General features: G+C 36.7%; 2 protein-coding genes across 3 annotated transcripts in view; both read left to right on the forward strand.

Annotated features, from left to right (window-relative positions):
* The window catches only part of LOC111456069, a 19,479-nt gene extending 3,323 nt beyond the window's left edge, over positions 1 to 16,156 (forward strand). For both annotated transcript variants that reach the window (XM_023097800.1, XM_023097801.1), the window contains 17 exons: positions 431 to 577; positions 664 to 812; positions 906 to 1,036; positions 1,176 to 1,298; positions 1,445 to 1,518; positions 4,614 to 5,198; positions 5,357 to 5,468; positions 5,597 to 5,734; positions 9,194 to 9,523; positions 10,445 to 10,715; positions 10,871 to 12,162; positions 12,589 to 12,991; positions 13,065 to 13,987; positions 14,121 to 14,186; positions 14,271 to 14,396; positions 14,809 to 15,053; positions 15,153 to 16,156. In XM_023097800.1, the coding sequence (XP_022953568.1) occupies positions 431 to 577; positions 664 to 812; positions 906 to 1,036; positions 1,176 to 1,298; positions 1,445 to 1,518; positions 4,614 to 5,198; positions 5,357 to 5,468; positions 5,597 to 5,734; positions 9,194 to 9,523; positions 10,445 to 10,715; positions 10,871 to 12,162; positions 12,589 to 12,991; positions 13,065 to 13,987; positions 14,121 to 14,186; positions 14,271 to 14,396; positions 14,809 to 15,053; positions 15,153 to 16,107 (6,070 nt within the window). In that variant the 3' untranslated portion in view covers positions 16,108 to 16,156. The remainder of the gene's footprint in view (positions 1 to 430; positions 578 to 663; positions 813 to 905; positions 1,037 to 1,175; positions 1,299 to 1,444; positions 1,519 to 4,613; positions 5,199 to 5,356; positions 5,469 to 5,596; positions 5,735 to 9,193; positions 9,524 to 10,444; positions 10,716 to 10,870; positions 12,163 to 12,588; positions 12,992 to 13,064; positions 13,988 to 14,120; positions 14,187 to 14,270; positions 14,397 to 14,808; positions 15,054 to 15,152) is intronic.
* A 2,646-nt stretch (positions 16,157 to 18,802) lies between these two features.
* LOC111456425 (auxin-responsive protein SAUR50-like) lies at positions 18,803 to 19,230 on the forward strand. Its single transcript, XM_023098280.1, has one exon. It carries the CDS (start codon positions 18,814 to 18,816, stop codon positions 19,219 to 19,221), a length of 408 nt encoding a protein of 135 aa, XP_022954048.1. The 5' UTR covers positions 18,803 to 18,813; the 3' UTR covers positions 19,222 to 19,230.
* The last annotated feature ends 195 nt before the right edge of the window (positions 19,231 to 19,425 follow it).

The raw sequence follows: 19,425 nt of genomic DNA on the forward strand, positions 1-19,425 counted from the left end.
AAAAAAAAAAAAAAAAAAAAATCTAGAAAGGAAATTTGAAAACATTAACCAAGGAATTACCAAAGATGAACTACTAATCAAGAGAGCTGCAAGGCTGAAGATAGAAGCTTTTTCTAGAGAAAATCAATCATATTAAGATGGCCATTAAGCACGATCCATGCCAAGACACTGAATTTTCTCAACTCATAAAAATCAATCATATTAAGGTGGCCATTAAGATATGATTTTATATTACATAAAGACTAATTTATATAGGGGAGGAAACAAGACGTTTTTAAACTTATTTCTCATCATTATCCTTTTTTTTTTTTTCTTTTTGTATCTTACAAATCTCGTGCGCGAACTTGAAGTATCAGAGCATGTTATCCTTTGTTTCTTAGCACTCAAAATGCAGGACTAAGACTTTTTGAATATGTTCTCCTGGTTGTAGGATGGCGACAGATTTGGAACCTTTGCAGCCTTTGCTTAAGAAATTTATAAGTTTTCTGGAAACAGAAGTTCTGTCATCAACTTCTCAGATTATAAGGCCAAGAGTACAGCTAGACCGTTTATCAGTATGGCTTGGGATCAAGTCATTGTAGGAAGTGGTTGCTAAACCTTTGATATAATTATGATATTTTTTTTCCTCTTTTGCTTCTTATATACTTCTTTTTTTTTTTGAAGGCTTGGATTCTTGGAGCCTCCTGCCTTTGAAGAAGGGATATTGGAGCGTTATCCCATTTTTCTTGACATTGTACTTAATCATATAAGTAGCGATTCACTTGAATTCTCTCATGCAGTTTCATGCTTAAGACTACTCTTTGAGATGCTTGGTCAGTGCCATTTTTTCACTGTTTTCATTTGTGCGTGAGTTTGCAGTAAATTGTACAGGTTTTAACAAATTTTCTTAACAAATGTCCTTTAAGGCTGTAAGCTTTGGTTGAGGTCTACATTATCTCCTAGTGTGATGCGCAACACTTTATTGGGTCAGTGCTTCCACACTCGAAATGAGAAAAGTCATAAAGATATTTTTGATCTTTTTCTGCCGTTTTTGCGGGCAAGTATTTGGGGCCTTTGGCTAAGTTTATTTGACCTTCATTTTTATTTTTGTTGCTGTTGATATATCTCTTTTTTTTTTTTTCTTTTTATAATTTAGTTCATTCTCATTACTGACCTTAAATGTGCTATGCATCCAGTCTCTCGAGGCATTGCAAGATGGGGAACATGAAAAGCAACGTAGGCATTTTCTTTATTTCCTTCTTCATCAAGTGCCAGTTAGCAGTAATTTTAGTGTCCTAACCAGGCAAAAGGCTTGTCAGGTTGGTTTTTTTCTCCCCCATGAATGGTCGTACTAATTTCTTTATTCAACAATTCAGAATTGTGTTTCACATGCACATATTAATATTTTTTGGTTGTATGTATATGTATTTATGAATGTAAATTTATTGCTAGACTTTATTTTCAGATAGCTCTTCAAATTGTTCATCGAGGTTATAAGATGAATCCACCATGCCCCCCTTTTGAGTGCGCACATATGTGGTGAGTTAGCCTCGTTCTGACTTTGATTTAAAATGTGGACTATATATTTTTCTCTCCCATTCGATCTGAACTATCTGATATCTGTGTTCCCTCCTTTTAAAAGGAAACTCATGTAAATTTATGCATTTGGGTCATAAGCCTAAGCTTAAATTTCTACATGCAAAGCAGAGGAAGACGCATGAAAATACCAAGAAAATGGGGAATGAACAAATCATGGGGAAAGTGCCAGCGCCAGCTTAATATTAGACTGCATGTAATTGATTTGTAGGGTGGATTTTTGTGGGTGCACAAGCACTATGATAGGGACCATGAAGTTAGTTTGGAGGTGTGATTAGAAATAAGAAGATTGAGAGAGAATTTTCAAGCCACATTATTCAAAAGGCGGAAGACTCACCCTAATACAAGCCACATTGTCCAACCTCCCCACTTACTACTTGTCTCTATTTGAAATGCCATAAAAAGTGGTCGTAGATATAGAAAGATTATTCAGAAACTACTTGTAGAAAGATGATCCATACCTTGTTCGATGAAATATTATAAACCTCCCAACAGAAAAGGGAGGCCTCGGTCTTCTCTCAGTAAGGAAGAAGAACAAAGCTCTTCTTGCCAAATGGATATGGAGATATCATCATGAAGAAAAGAAAAGGCCTTGTGGAGAAATCTTATAAAGGCTAAATATACTCCTACATCAAACAAAAATTACCCCCTCCATCTTCTACAAAAGGGCCTTGGGAGTACATAAAGAAACATCAAAACTTCATCACCAACCGAACTTGCCATAAGGTGGGTGATGGAGGAAACACATCATTTTGGACCGACCCATGGATTGAAAACACCACACTAGCCTTGAGGTATCCACTTAACGTAGAATGTTGTCAACAAATTTTGGGACCTAAAGCTTGGTAGGAATTTAAAGGATAATGAAGCAACATAATAGGCCGAATTAAGCCTTGAACTTGCCCCTGTGGGAATGTTAAACAAAGCAGACTCATTGACTTGGTTCCTTGGTGCTGACGGGGTCTTTTCTACAAAATCCTTGATGATGGACATGGGGAAAAAAGTAGAAGCAATAAATCCCACGCTAGCAAAGACAATATGGAAAGGACATCAGCCTAAAAAGGTGAAGTTCTTCCTTTCGGAAATAGCATAAAGCCATTAACACAAGTGAAAATCTTCAAAAAAGAATGTCTTACACCACTCTTTCTCCAAATTGGTGTCAATTATGCAAGAAAGAAAATGAATCACAAAGCCACTTGTTTATGCAATGCACATATGCTTAGAATTTCTGGACAACGATTCTCAATATATTCGGATGACATCTCACATTTCCTAGGGAGGTATAGGATCTTTTTGATATTGCCTTAATGTACCACACTTTCAAGTATGCAAAAACCCTACTTTGGAAAAACCTCATCATGACTTTCTTTTGAAATTTGTGGAAAGAAAGAAATAAGAGAATATTTGCAAAAAAGGCACAGACCTTCACAAAACTTTTTGACAATTTTGTTTACCAAGCTATATCTTGATGTAAACGGTCTAATATTTTTACTTTCTATAGTTATACCTCCTTCATTGTAAATTGAGAATGTCGTAAACACTGTGGATAATACATCCCTTTTGTAAACTTCAATCCTCAATGAAATTGTCTAAAAAAAGAAAAAGAAAAAGAAGAAAGAAATATGAAGATTGAGAGAGAATGTTCAATGGTTGACTATATGGGGTCTACACCTGCGGTGCCTTAACCTAGCACACTTTGTTAGAGCACAACAGTATAATTTTTAACTTTGAAGTTTGCGAGTAAGCTTACCTATGGTTTTATATTTTGCTTTTAGCCTCATATTGGTGTACTAAATTAATTAATTAATTAATTATCGTTTGCAATTATGTTATAAACACTAGCCACTAGAGAATTAACTCCTAAGCTTTTTGGTATTCTTTTATTTCATTTATCAATGAAATTTCTTTTTATATATTAAAGGTAGAGAGAGAAAGACAGGGTGGGCAGGAAGAATTGGCTTTGTCCCGCTCACCTCTGGTCTGTGAACAATTAAGATATCTTTTGCTTCCTCTGATAGAAGCAAACTTGTAAACCTTTTGTATTTGATTAAAGAATTTGAGCAAGATGGTAGTTTTTGGCAATTATGTCTACCTTCAGAATCTTGAAGGGGTGGCTAATCCTTAGAGTTGTAAGTTATGTGATCTGGCATGTATTCATTTAGATATGCTGTTCAAAGATGTTGCCAATTTACTTTGTTTAGGATTGCTTTCCTATACTGTCCTTATTTTACTCTCAAACAAAGGAATAATATTGCTTGTAGATAGTTGCTCTAATGTTTTTGGCACCTTGTCATACTTTATTTTTGCTGGATAGGTCTTTTGTATTGATGAGACGTATTACACATAGGATTCATCTTGCTTGCAGATAGTTGCTGTAGTGTTTTTGGCACCTTGTCTTATTTAATATCTGTGTTGGCTATAGGTCTGTTGTATTGATGAGACTTATTAGAACAGTTACCTATGTGTGTTCTTATACACACACATACCGTATGGTACTCTCTTTCCAACTCTTTTGTTGATTTCTCGTTACAGTACTTATGTATTAATTGGAATGCTTTTATCTTTCCATTTTGAAGTTTTATCATCTGAGCATTAGTCTCTTTTCGTTATATCAATAAAAAGTTGCCCCTCGTTCAAATATATGTGTGTGTGCGCCCATGCATGCATACATGTCTACCCCACTTGATTCCTATTGTAAGTACGTTCTTCAATAATTTGAATTTGGTATTTGAAAATCTTAGTGATATCTGTAAGGTTGCAGACACAAGGCTTAGTTTGGACAAATTATGAGGAGCTACCCGAAGTGTATAAGATTCAAATCCTGGTCAGTGTTGGTCCAAGGAGACTGGCACATGTACTTAGTAGGGGAAATTAATTGATAGTTGTTATAGCATTTAACTTAACTACTAGATTGTGTAGCCGACAAAGAAATTACACGACGACAGATTTGATTGATCACTATTTAATGTAATATAGATGTTATTCTTCAAGTCACTATTAGATTGTGTGACTCGTGTTGTCATTTTTTCATTGACCAGGGGCCCTTCTCTTGTGTCATCACTGAAGGATTCTTCTCTTCACAGCTCACTGAGGCAACCGGCATTTGAGCTTATACAATCTATTATAGTATCAGATGCTGCTGCATTGATACATTCAATGCTGGATAGTTGTATAGTACCGCTTTCCAGTGAAAGTAACATGAACCATAACTTCGATGTTGCTGAAGATGAGAATGTACTTATTTTTGCTCCCAATGAAATGGATGATGATTGTTGGGGTGGATTCAGTCTGCAGAGCAATATAATTTCGACAGAATTTAAACAGTGGATGTGCATTCCTATGTTATGGATTGATGTTCTGGTTGATATTGACCCCTTGGTTCTGCCAGTATCGTTTTCGAAAGCCATATTCTGGGCTCGATCACGTTTTTCTATGGTAGAATCTGAAATCACTTCTGAAGGTGAACTTCCACTGAGAACTTGGATATCGTCTTCTTTTGAAATCTCCAGTTCACTGGGATGGAAGGTGCCAACTGGTTCAGATGACGGTGGGGATGGGAAAGAGTCAAAAAACTCACTAAAAGTGTGCACAATGTTGCTTCCTTTATTAAAAACGTTTAACAGGTTTTGGCATTCATCTACGTGTAAAATTTATTTTGAGCTGTTCAGAGTTACTTTTTAAAATTAGTTCTATTCTGCAGCGCTTTTAGTAGGATTGTGCTTTATCTAATTGGTGACAGATTCTATAATACTTGGTTCATTTTAGTTTACGCCTGTTTCAGGTTGACTGCCCATTTCTTAGTTCTGTTTGGGCAAGGAGAGCTGAGGAAGCAGTGGACTTGGGAGCCTAGAATGGGGGAAAGTCTGATCCTTTCACTTTATGATTGTAGTGATGTAATGTATTACCTTTTTCTTTTGTTCCCTTTTTAAAAATGATTCTAAGTCTTCTGTTTATCCTTTTCCGTTTCATTTTTATTCTTATCCAAAAAGTGCACAAATATGGATATGTTGTTTTTATTCAGAATGTCAGGCAGTTTGGAAAGCATGTCTTGGAACAAATTTCAAACACGAAGGGTCTCTCTTGTGGTTTGGAGTTTCTTTGTTCTTCCGAGGACTCATTATCTGCCGTCTTTCTGGGCATGAGACATGCTTTGAAACTGGTAATTGTAACTCTAATGTGAGCTAGGTTATCATTTATATGTATTATTTAATTTAAATCTATTTGTATTCTCTTTCTCATTGATACTTAAGTTTGCATCTGTATTTCTTATTGGAATAAAACTTCAGTTAATTATGTAGCCAAATTTGCTGTTCAAAATTTTCCAAATTTACTAGCAGTATCTCTCGGTTATTATTTAATTTAAATCTATTTGTATTCTCTTTCTCATTGATACTTATATTTGCATCTGTATTTCTTATTGGAATAAAACTTTAGTTAATTATGTAGCCAAATTCGCTGTTCAAAGTTCGCCAAATTTACTAGCAGTATCTCTCTAACATGCATGTGTGTCATACATCCTAATTTTTTTTATATACATGGATATTGCTTTTTCTGCATTCTCTTTGCTCCTTTAATCAAGTACGTTTTCTACATTGCTTATTGTTGTCTCAGGGTGCTGGATCCCTATTTAGTGTGCTATAGGCTTTGTATAAGATTGTTATTGTGGTATTATTAGGGATATACTTGTAGCTAATAGCAATGTTTGTTAGAGTGGGGTGGTTGCAAATAAGATAATTTAGGACTAGGAGGACATTAAGCAGATTTTGAGGAATAAATTTTCAAGCTCCTCATAGGGCTTAAAATGTTGTAATTTTCCTTTCTTTAGGAACTTTTTCTATTAATTTCTCCCATAAAATGATTGAGAGATTTTGTTTTGACAAGATTGAAGAAGATGGAAGTAAAAAACCTGATTTTATTTTGGCTGTGAGCTGTATTCTCTACCCTTGGGTGAGTTGTCAGTTGAGCGCAAGGGGGAGATGTCTTCAAACAATTTGATTTTCCAGATTTCAGAGTTAGCCATGATGGTTATGTCTCAGTTTCCTCGATTGTTAGCTACGCAAGAAATGAATCCTTTCCTTTCTCGTCGATGCTCAAGGAAGATGATCACTGCAATCTTCTGTTGTTGTTTGTTGAGGAGAGTGATAAGAAGCTGTTGGGTGTAGTGACAGAGGTTATGGTCTTTGAGAATCTTACTAATCAGTTGGCCCATCTCTTGGCATTTGGAGAATCTGCCGAAAGTTGTGAGAGTTAATTTGACAGGTCCTGTTTCATTAGCCCCTTACACCCTTCTTCTGAGGCCAATTCTGATGTAAAGGTCGGAGAAGTATGCTTTCCTTTTCTCGCTTTGTCTCCTACTTTGGAGGCTGCGGGGGATGTGGACTTTTCTTGTCTGTTTAGGCTCCCTTGTCTAGGCCTGGCCTCTTGCAGGGGGAGTGGGGCTTTCTTTCCACCAATGTCTCCCTCTCTTCAGCTCCACCCATCCCATCCCCCCATTTTTGTTGAGCTATGGTTCTTCCTATGATTTAGCCTTCAGAGGGGAGTGTTCTAGTTCTTTCTCCTTCCACCTTTGCCCGAGTGGTGGTTCCTCAGTAGGTTGCCACCTTTTGACCAATGGAGTAGTTGGTGTGGTGGGGGGAGCAAGGACCTTTACCTTGTCCTAGATGTTCATGTGATCTCCCTACTTTCGCTTTTAATGGAGGGTCTTCAGTTTGGTCTTCTCAAGCCTCAACAAACCTTCAAGTTGTTTCCAGGGAGGATACTACGTGCACTATAAATTATGAAGGTAGAAAGGCTTCATTTGAATCAGGGGTTCAAGCATTGTCACAATGAAAGTGATATCTTGGAACGTTAGAGGTCAGGGGGAGGAAAAAGCAGAGTTTAGTTTAGGAGGTTCTTAATAAGGAGAACCCATATATTATAATTCTGGTGGAAACAAAGAAAGATAGCTTTTCCAAGGAGTTGATGAATTGCCTTTGGGGTAGAAGGGAAGATCAAGTGGGTCTGTTTAGAGTCGGTGGAGACTACATAGGGCATCTTAATCCTCTGGGATGGGATTTGCTCCATTCTTTGGATGTTGTGAAGGGTGTTTTCGTTTCATCAATGAGTGTGAGCTCTTTGATCCACTTTTAGTGAATGGAAGATATACCCGTCTAATGTTAGAGCCTTAAGTAGAACCCATAGGTTCTTATTGTCTAAAGGGTTCTCAACAGACGTTAGCCCTAGGTCCTAGAGTTACATTTGATCATTGACCTTTATTTTTGGATTCTGGTTCCCCTAGTTGGGGGCCATGTCATTTCCGGTCTGAGAATATGTAGTTGGATCATCCCTCTTTTAAATCCACTCTTCCTTTGTGGTGGCAGGTAAAGGTTCATGGTAGATGGGAAGGGTATCATTTTATGGGTAAATTGAAGACACTTAAAAAGCTCTTAAATCAAGATGGGTGTCTTTGTCAACTTGATGTCAATAATGATGATGATATCGAAGAAGTTTATATGCAGACCCCGTCTGCAATGGAGAACAAGTCTAATAAAAGCCTATGCAGGTCGAGAAGGCCATTGTATAGACTAAAAAATCTCAGGCTAATCATACCTTGTTCATAAAATCCTCAGATGGAAAAATTGTAACCTTAATTGTGTATGTAGATGATATTATCACTACATGAGATTATCTTAGGGAGATCCATAATTTGAAAACAATTCTTGCAACTGAGTTTGAAATCAAGGACTTGGAAAGTTTAGGATACTTTTCAGGAATGGAAGTGGCGAGATCTAAGAATGGTATTGTCATTTTTAAAATGAAGTATATTCTAGACTTACTAAAGGAGATAGGAAATCTTGTGTGTAAGCCGGCTGCAACCTTTATGGATCTGATTTTATTTCAAAACCAGAGTGAAGAATATATTATTAGCAAGCACATGTATCAAAGACTTGTGGAAAAGTTAATTTACCTGTCACATACCAGACCATACATTGCTTACTCAGTTAGTATTGTTAGTCTGTATATGAATAGTCCAAACGAATATTATCTTAGGGTTGTGAATAGAGTTTTAAGATACTTGAAAGGCACTCTAGGTGATGGATTATTGTTGAAAAATTCATCAAATAGAATGGTTGAACTCTATACTAATGCCAGTTTGGCTGGAGAATTAATTGACCAAAGCTATACATCTGAATATTGCTCTTATGTTTGGGGAAATTTTTGGAGAAGCAAAAAGCAAATAATTGTTGCAAGTAATGTAGAAGCTGAATATTGAGCCCCAGTTTTGGAAATTTGTAAAGGTATGTGGACTAAAAAGCTTTTGAAAGAACTAAAGAGAGAAACCCTGTGTTCATTCAAAATATTTTGTGATAATCAGGCATTAATCAATAACAAGAAATCTTATTCATCATGATAGAACGAACCACTAAAGATATATTGTCATTTCATATATCGAGAAGTTCAACAATAGCACAATGAGGCTAAACTATGTTCTATAATAAATACTCGGTTCTTGCAGTATTTGGGCTGATCAGACTTTTGTACTTTTAATTTGGTTTTTGAAACTGTGATTGTGATGTTGGAGGCCTTTATTCCATCCCATTTGTGATCGTTCTTATGCAATTTCATTTCTACTGTCTAGGTTCAAATGGATTCTATCCTTGTGAAATTCCAGAATCTGCATCATTTGTTTTTCATACTTCGTAAGCTACTCCAGGAAGGCGATTCACCTCATTCAGCTTTGCCAGGAAATTCATCCAATCATACGGATGTCACAAATACCTCTTCTCAAGGGGGATTTCTTAGACAGCCAGTTTTTGATACACCCATGCTGAACTTGGGCAAACAAACTTCAAAAGTTAATTCGAAATTGCTCCAACAGTTCAGTTGTTTACTATCCAAAGCAGCGTGGCCTTCTATTTGGAGGCTATTGGTTGAAGGCAAGGCATTTTTCGATTACAGTTTTTGTCAAGTATGTCCAATCTACACTTTTTAAGATGATAACTGCTCATCTGTTCATTTCGTTTTTGGCCTGCAATATTATGAGCTTCGTACCTCTTTCAAAGACAAATGTCTTGATTGTTTTCTTGTTCTATTTTGTGTCCAAATGGAGTGCTTTTGGGATTAAGAGGCTTGTTTGATTGTCAAAGATTGTTCGGTTAATTTTTCTGTGAATCTGAGAAAATATTTTCTTCTATGATAATTTAATGTGGCTTAACTACAAAGCTAATAAATAAATAAATAAGGCACTTCTATAAAAAGTATAAATTGCCAATCCTAAAGATGAGTTTGGATAAGTTGTCGCTTAAAGAGATTTTTCAACAGACTAATAAATGATTGAGATCATCTCTTTTAGTTTTTGAACAAGAATCATAAATGAAAAGAAGCAGTTGCTCAAAGAAACAAACTCTCAAAAGAGTGAAAAACAAAGGAAAGAAAAACAGAATTCTTTAGTGGAAAAGTGACTCTAAGTTTGGAATAATTCTGAAAATTAGCAGATTCTTAAGAATTGTTGTAAAAACATACTTCACATCTGCAAAAAAAGGAAAAGGGAATGTCAAAAAAGAAGAAAAAGAAAAAAAAGAAAAGAAACACTTCTTTTCCCTCCCAGTTTCATTGATGAGGGAATGGATTCATTAACTCTACTGACCTCTCTGCAATCCCTTTTAAATATTCTTTTGAAAAGAAATTTGAATCTGCAAAATAAGAAAAAGAAGAAGAATTTTCCCCAGTTTCATGGACGAGAAAATGAATTCAGTAAATTCTACAGACCTCTTCACAAACTTCCTCATGTTGGAAAGTTCTTATCTTAATATTTAACTTCTCATAGACTGACAAGACTTGTTTACTAATTGCAAAATTGTCTTATCATATTACTTTTCTTTGTTTACAGATGACCTGTGTCCGCTTACTTGAGATCATCCCCATTGTTTATGAACGATTTAACCCATCATTAATGGAACCGTCTGGTAACAAAATGGCAGTGAATAATGCATGTGGTTTCAATTGGCTTCATGATCTAATGGATTGGGGAAAGTCATCTCTTAAGGTTGTTCTTACTTACTGGAGACGAGCTGTTATTTCGTTGCTGAACTTCTTTAAGGGATCATGTTGTCTTTCAGCTTCATCAACAATTAGGGATATTGAAAACCTTATATCCTTAGGTGAGGTTTTTTTTCCCCATATAAGAAAGCAAACTGTGGTCTACAAACTTCCTTTTTTTCACACAGAAATGATGTTCTATACCATTTATTATGATAATGTAGATCCAATATTGTCACTGATTTTTTAAGTACACTTTGGTTTAACTTTTCTTTAGATGATGCTGTGATGGATGAGTTAACAGAAAAGGTAGCACACCTCACGATTTTATTATCCAAGAACGAAAAGCACAATATTGCCAAGACCAATTTGGAATCGAGTGCTTTAGTGCTTGAAGACTTCCCCTCTAACCACAAGCTTTCCATCTCAAAGTCAGAGTCTTTTGGTGTAGAGGACGTAGATGTCCCGATGCTGGCCAAGAGGTCAGAGGTGAAGAAGGAAAATATTAGTGAATTGATTGTTCTTTCAGATGATGAAACAAAAGAATATATTTCACCGCCTAGGGCCTTTTTATCTGAATCTGACGTAGGTCAATTGGTTGGTAAATTAGCTCCCATTGATGAAAATGATACACGAGATGATTTTGGGGAAAAAAAGGTGTTGGTTACTGAGCCTTCAAAATATGTAGTAGATAGAGAACAAGAAACAAATGATAAAAGTAGCTCTACGCTTGCACTCAAAGAGCAGGCCTCTGTTGATTCAAGAGCCCGACCAACAACGTCATCTGTCTTGAGATCTAAGGAAGTTGATATCAAACCTAGAAAAACGGATTCTGAATGCATTCCAAAAGAACATGTTACTCTAAATGACAGAATTGATTTGAAGGTCTTACCCAATAAAGCAACTGGCTCCAAAAGCAAAAGTCAATCTTGTGAAACCGCAGTTTCTGTAGCAGGTTATGCTCTTTTGAAAAAAGTAGTGTCTGATGCTGCCGATGATCCACTGGAAATTGAACTCAATTCTGTCAGAAACCAGAAAACAATTATTTCAAAACCAATCGCCACTGTTCCCAAGCGACGAGTCATCCAACTTAAAACACCTTTTGAGAACAGAGCTGTCAATTTACGTAGGCATATGGTAGGTGCAAAAAGATTTAAACCACCAAGGCTTGACGACTGGTATAAATCTATATTGGAATTAGATTACTTTTCCATGATTGGTTTGACATCTGTAAGTGAAGATAAGAATCAGACTGTTAAACACTTAAAAGAGGTTCCTGTTTGTTTTCAATCTTCAGAACAGTATGTGGAAATTTTTCGGCCGTTGATTTTGGAGGAGTTTAAAGCTCAGTTACGCAATTCATTTTTAGAGAGGTCTTCTTGGGATGAGATGTATTTGGGCAGCATTTCTGCACTATCGGTTGAGAGAGTTGATGAATTTCATCTTGTTCGTTTTGCCTATGATGACAACAATTCAGTGGCTTCTAAAAGCTTTGCTGAAAATGACCTCCTCTTGCTTTCTAAAGAGCTTCCGCAAAAATCTCCACAGGGTGCACATATGGTTGGAAAGGTATTCTACGGCACTCTGGAATTCTTTTTATTTATTAAATTGGAGAGAATAATAATATTATGTGATGTAGCTTCTTAGTGTTTCTTGTGGTAAGAAGAAGAATAATAATATTGGGTGTTCTTTTAGTTTCTTTACCCATTGTCCTGTATGGTTTGTCCTCGGTTTAGGATTCTTACCTCATTGTAAAAGGTTGTTATGTTTGTATTGCAAAAGGTTGTTTCTTGGGCATGGGGCGTTAGAGTGTGTGCTTGAGAGGTTTTGAACTCAGCTCTGGGCAGGGGGCTGGGCCTTTGTGCCACTCAGTTCTGCTTGTCTGTTTCCTTATGGTTTAATCTACTTCGGTGTCTAAAATATTTTGCATGCATTCTAATTCCTCCTCCCCTTCCTTTTAAACAAGGATTCTAAATGTACCTGTTTGCTTTTCAGGTGGATAGGCGCGAGAGAGATAATAAAAGGAGAATGAATTTGCTCATAATTAGGTTCTATTTATTGAATGGCTCTTCTCGACTACATCAAGCTAGAAAGAACCTAATTGAACGTAGCAAATGGCATGCAAGTCGGATTATGAGCATTACACCTCAATTACGAGAATTTCAGGCACTTTCATCGATCAAGGATATTCCCGTAGTTCCAACGATATTAAAGCCCGAAACTACGTCTATTCCTCATGATGAATCCAAAGTAGTTGATCTAAGTAAACTGACCCGACCATTGCAACAGATATTAAAATCATCCTTTAATGTCAGTCAACTCCAAGCAATTGATATTTCCATTGGATCAAGAAATATGAATAATGACATGCCATTATCACTCGTTCAGGGTCCACCAGGTATGTGGATATTCAGGATCTGACGTTGAGCAGGTATGATATTCTCTAATTCTTCTTTGTTTTCTGTTGACAGGTACTGGAAAGACGAGAACTATATTGGCCATTGTTAGTGCCTTGCTCGCTTCTGCTTCACCAAGAACTAAACATGCTGCACCTTCTCTTAATAGAAATTTGAAACAAAACAATGTCTTGCAAGCTGATTCAAGGCCACAGATTAGCCAGACTGTTGCAATTGCAAGGGCATGGCAAAATGCAGCATTGGCTAGACAGTTGAATGAGGACAACCAAAGAAATTTAAAATCAATAGATTGTACCATGAAAAGAAGGGTTCTTATTTGTGCTCAATCCAATGCAGCGGTTGATGAATTGGTATCCAGAATTTCCAATCTAGGTCTTTATGACACTGATGGTAAGATGTACAAGCCATACCTTGTCAGAGTTGGAAATGCTAAGACGGTTCATCCAAATTCACTGCCATTCTTTATTGACACTCTTGTTGATCAGCAGTTGGCTGAAGAGAGAATGGGTTCTAATGATGTGAAAAATGATTTAGGGACGAACTCATCTATGGAACTTCGTAGTAATCTAGAGAAGTTGGTAGATCGTATTAGATATTATGAAGTCGAATGTGCTAACCTGAGGGATGAAAATCCTGATCTCAAAAGTTCTGCGGACAACTCGAAGGGGGATGATGAAAAGATGTCTTTAAAGGAAATAGAATCAATGCTTCGAAAACTATATGAACAAAAGAAGCAAATATATAAAGATATTAGTATAGCACAAGCATTTGAGAAGAAAAATTACGAGGAAGTCAAAGCACTAAAGCACAAATTACGAAAGTCAATACTAAGGGAAGCTGAAATAGTGGTAAGCACTTTAAGTGGCTGTGGTGGAGACCTTTATGCAGTGTGTGCTGAACCGATATTAAGTTGCAAGTTTGGAAGTCCATCAGAAAATACTCTATTTGATGCTGTTGTGATTGATGAAGCTGCTCAAGTAAGTTTGTTTGTCTAGAAGTTAGTTTCTTTTTTCTTTTCATTTTTAGTACAATCTAGAATTTAGTTTTAAGCGGACTGGTTAAGCCTGGTCTTTTTTCCTCTTCTTTTTTAAACATTCCTTCTTGCTTTAGGCTTTGGAACCTGCTACGTTAATACCTCTTCAGCTTTTAAAATCAAGTGCGGTCAGATGCATAATGGTAAGGAGTATTTAACTTATTGCCTTTGCAACTTTCCCATTCATTGTTGAGCATCTATACTGAGTCATCAATTTATCATCGAAGGTTGGAGATCCGAAGCAGCTGCCTGCAACTGTTCTTTCTAACGTTGCAAGTAAGTTCTTGTATGAATGCAGTATGTTCGAGCGATTACAAAGGGCTGGGCATCCAGTTGTCATGCTGACAAGACAGGTAAGTTAAATTGCACTAAAATAATAGTACGTCTTTCATTGAATAAAGAAAAAAGATGACCTCCATATCATTTTTTCATGAGGAAAATGCTTTAGTTTCATTGATGAATGAAAAGGACAGAAGGAGAGGAAAAAGAAAAAAAAAAAAAAAAAAAAAAAACTCCAACCAGTGTATTTGGACTATAATCTATAAAAGGATAAAAGGATTTACACAGGATTTTTTTGCCTCTGTAAAAGGATGACCCCACTAAGGAGAAGAAAACCCTTCGATTATATTTTGCTTGGGCTTTCTTTTGGACTACTGATGGCATACTTACATAAATAGGATGCGTCGTTTTTTGTTTCTTCAATTTTCTGGCTTCAAAATAGATGGTTTGGAGGGATTTATCTGACAATGTCCATACCATTCTCAGTATAGGATGCATCCAGCGATCTGTCATTTTCCTTCTCAGCATTTTTATGATGGAAAATTGCTTAATGGAGATAGGATGTCTGAAAAAATGGCACCATTTCACGAGACAAAAGGTTTGGGACCATATATTTTCTACGACATTTTGGACGGTAAGGAGCTTCGAAGTAAAAGTGGTGGTGCATTTTCACTCTATAACGAACATGAGGCTGATGCTGCAGTTGAGCTAGTGAAGTTTTTCAAAGAGAGGTAGTAGATGATTCTTTATCTCATTTCAAATTTGTTTATGTATACTTGGAGAGAGCCTATTGCTTACCGTTTTAAATTTTGATTTTTGATGCATCACAGCCATCCAACTGAGTTCAGCAGAGTAAAAATTGGCATCATAACTCCCTATAAGTGTCAGCTTTCACTTCTACGGTCCCGTTTCGCACATTCATTGGGGACTTCTTTGATAGTTGACATGGAATTTAATACCGTGGATGGTTTCCAAGGTCGTGAAGTTGATATACTGATACTGTCCACTGTAAGGGCAGCAGAGCCAAATTCTACTTCTGGGAAAAACTCGAGTGGTATCGGGTTTGTTGCTGATGCTAGACGTATGAATGTTGCTCTAACACGAGCGAAGCTCTCTCTTTGGGTATTAGGAAATTCAAGGACTTTGCAAGTAAACCCTGACTGGGGAGCTCTTTTGAAGGATGCCAAAGAGAGAAATTTGGTTCTATCAGTAAAAATGCCATACGATTCAACATTCAAAACTGCTACTCCTAGAAATTCTTATCCAGAGGCTATGGCTAATGGTTCAAGAAATCTGAAGACTGACAATGTTAACGCAAGGCGCCATGCAAAACGAAGTGGGAAAGAAACCTTCGAAAGGGAAGGGAAAGATATCAATATTAGTCGGGGTAAGAGGAAAGTCGACCGTGAAAAGTCGAGTAATTTAGATCATTCCGAACGAGTTATCGTTGATAATCATCAGCAGATATCACAGACCTCAAAAAGATTGAAAGGGGCACCTCGGCATGATACCATTGATAGTAATATGGAAGCTTCAGCTCCCATGGTTGAAGGAAGCTCCAATGAGGAACATAATGACAGTAATGCACTAAGTCGATCTGACAGTGGAAAAGAATTGATAGTGAAAAGGAAAAAACAGCGTGAAGCTGTTGATGCTATCCTTTTTTCATCACTGATTCCTTCAAAGAAATCTGAAAAGTCTATGAAAGTTATCTCAGATAAAAAGCCTCATTCACTTCCAAATGTTCGTGGTAACATGAAACCACCAAAGGGAAGAAAAGGCTGATGTTTATACATTTCAGGTTTAATTATGGAGAGCTGCTGGTTGGAGATGATAGTATTGCACCTATAGAATTTTGTCAATATTTTGATCTTTACCCAAAATGAACTGCTGACCCACCGCGTAGGTTCGAGTGGTGTCTTGTTTTTTAAATATATTTCATTTCTTATAAAAAAGTAGAAATTGTTCGATAGAAATTTGTCAATCTTATAGGAGGAATGATAAAATTTGATGAATTTAATCCATCTTTTTAGTAAGAAACACGTTCCAATAGGTTAAGAGTTTTTAGGTAGTAAGATTCATGGACCATTTCTCTAAAAAAAAAAAAATAAATAAATAAATTCACTTCTAAGATAAATATCTATATATTGCTTAAATGCTAGAAAAGATTTTAAATTCCTTAGGAAGTTTGAGTTTGAGTTAGGATCATTATCATTTTTGATGGATTTATTTTATAGATTTGTGATTCTGTTTTTTCTTTGGTTTTTTTTATTTTTTTATTTTTTGTACATATCTGAAAGTGCCTTCTTTCAATAGATTGATGTTATCTTCTCTTTGACGATGTTAAATATTACGTTTCTAGACAACGCCAACCAGATTAACTCTAGAGTCGGTTGATCCTTGAGCTTTTAGTGTTGTGGAATTTGGTTTCGCTTTCAGTGTCGTGGAATCTAGTTTCACCCTAGACAAGGGTTCATAAAGATTTGCTTGGTACAAATAATTTTCAATCTGTATCTTCTAAAAACTACAATTAAATCCATCTCACTTCTCCATTTCAATGTTTGAGCTTTCCATCTTCACAAACCAACGGTGAATATCTCCTAGCTCTGATAGCAACTGTTAGGATCACACACCTCATAGACTCGATCTAGATGAAGAACACGAGAGAAAATGTAAAGAGAAATATCGATTATAGGTTTACATTGCTGGCTTAAGGTATGTACATTTATAGAGAACAAAGAGAATATGAAAAGTACCACTTTAAAGCACTATCTAGGAAAATTTTGGTTTAATTTCTAGTATATAATCATCTCCTATACATAGCCATTTACTATAATATTGTCATTTACTCTAAGCCTATAAGTAAACATTAGGCTCCATAATCTAATACTCTTGACGGACATGTGCCGAAAAGAGTTTCCAGGACAGGAATGTAGCAGGAAAAGTACAAGTACCTAATACTTTAGCAGATCACCTATCGATTGCATTTTCGTGTTACCCTGTATGGTTTTGACTATAATTTGTAGACTTTAGGATGCTTGTGCTTAACGTGGACGGGGGATTGTAAAATACTGTGCTCACCCTTAAAATGTGGATGTTAGAGGATGGATGCATCACAGCAGCACTGCTAGCCAGAATCAATGACCTGTCTCTCTATTGATTGTGAAGCTCTAATGTTTTGAACCTGTAACCTCTATCTAATGTTTTCCTGTTATTCTTGTATTTTTGTTACTGTCCTGAACTGATTCCTATCTTGGTGGATATGGTTGTCATAGCAGGTAGCTTACATTGTGGAGGAGATTCATGGTTCCAATTGCGCCAACAGTTGTGGAAATCTGTCAGAATCCATATGATACTCCTATAACTACAAGTTGTCACATGTAGCCTTCAAAATTTAGCTGGCGTCTTGACCAGTGGCTACCCTGAATTACCCTTGTTTAGATGCACCACTGAATTACCCTTGGTGCTAAAAATCACTAACATTTCTTGTAGATATTGAACGTACCTCAAGAAAAATCATAGTTTCTAGATATTATGAATGTAAATTTCATTATGAAATCAAAGTGTTGGAAGGCCGATGGATCCATCCACTTACAAGAAGCGTGGTGTCACAATTGACTTTTTTTTTGCCGTGGATTTGGCGATTGTGCGACACTCACTCTCAGCACTAAGTGAGTTAAAGCCTTCGTATTGTGTCGCCTACCGCCGGACAATGTATACTCAAGCCTCTAACCCTGATTTGAGAAGAAGGTTTTAAAAAAAAGAGATATAGAGATTTTGAAAGGGAGTTAGAAAGCAAGGTTGAGAGAGAGATTGAAAATGGTGTTATGTAGTATACAAGCAAAATGCAACAACAGCTCAAGTAGTTATAACTTTTTGGATAGGGAGAATTTGACAACTCCTCTTTAGCACGCATTTCATGTCTAACAGACATAGACATGATTTTGCCGAAACGTCATACTTCTACTAAAGTACAAAGGAAATTATCCAACAGAAAAACAGTAAAGGAAAGCGATAAAATGGTACAAGGCAAAGATTTTAGCATATGGAGATGCGGCTATGGACAACACGCCTTAAACAAGTATGACTGTGACACGTGGCATGGTTGGTTACTCCCTGTATACGACATTAGTTAGTGGCTCATAGCATGAAACATGGGTATGCAAATATGGGTTCAATTAGGCACCTTGTTTTGACCATAGAATTTAATGTGGATTCCATGATGTGCTTGTTTTTTTTGGTGATCCACGTTCAATTTCCTTGTTAGTAGCGTCTTGGTTTCCTTTTATATATATATATATATATACACACACATATGAGATCTGAGTAGAACATGATTTGATTTGGATTGGTGATTGATCAGAGATTGAAATATTTTAATTTCTCACATGGGAAATCATGAAAGCAAGATCTAGCAGCCAAATTATAATGATTCATTGGAAACTATAAATTGGGGTGGAGGAAATAATGGCAGGAAACAATGAGGAGCCGATGGATTGTGGAAAGAAGTCGAACAAAATCAGAGACATTGTGAGGCTTCAACAAATCCTGAAGAGGTGGAAGAGGTTAGCAAATGGGGAGAAGAGCGGCGGCGGCGGCGGCGGCGGCGGCAATGATAAGTTGTTGAAGACAACCGGAGGTTTTGTTACCGAGGATGTTCCAAAAGGGTATCTGGCAGTGTGCGTGGGGGAAGAGCATAAGAGATTTGTAATCCCAACACATTACCTGACCCACCAAGCATTTAGGATATTGCTGCGGGAAGCTGAGGAGGAATTTGGGTTTCACCAACAGGGTGTTCTTCAGATCCCATGCCATGTCTCTGTCTTTCAAGATATCCTCAACTCTGTCCAACCAAACCACCACCAATTTTCTCCTGATAATGAAATCATGTTATCCTGATTCGTAGCTCACTTCTTTAGTTTGTATATCACTCCAATATAAGCAATATAACTATGCTTAAATTGGCAAAAACTCGTTATTTCAACAACCACTAAGTTCGGGATGGATTGGTGTGGTTCCTCTATGCCTATATCGAACCATAAACAAAGAAAGACATGAGAGAAAGGCATATTGGCTAGTGATGGTGAGGCCCCAATTCTTGAC

Source organism: Cucurbita moschata, unplaced genomic scaffold (assembly GCF_002738365.1).
Source record: "Cucurbita moschata cultivar Rifu unplaced genomic scaffold, Cmos_1.0 Cmo_Scf00018, whole genome shotgun sequence".
NCBI lineage: Eukaryota > Viridiplantae > Streptophyta > Magnoliopsida > Cucurbitales > Cucurbitaceae > Cucurbita > Cucurbita moschata.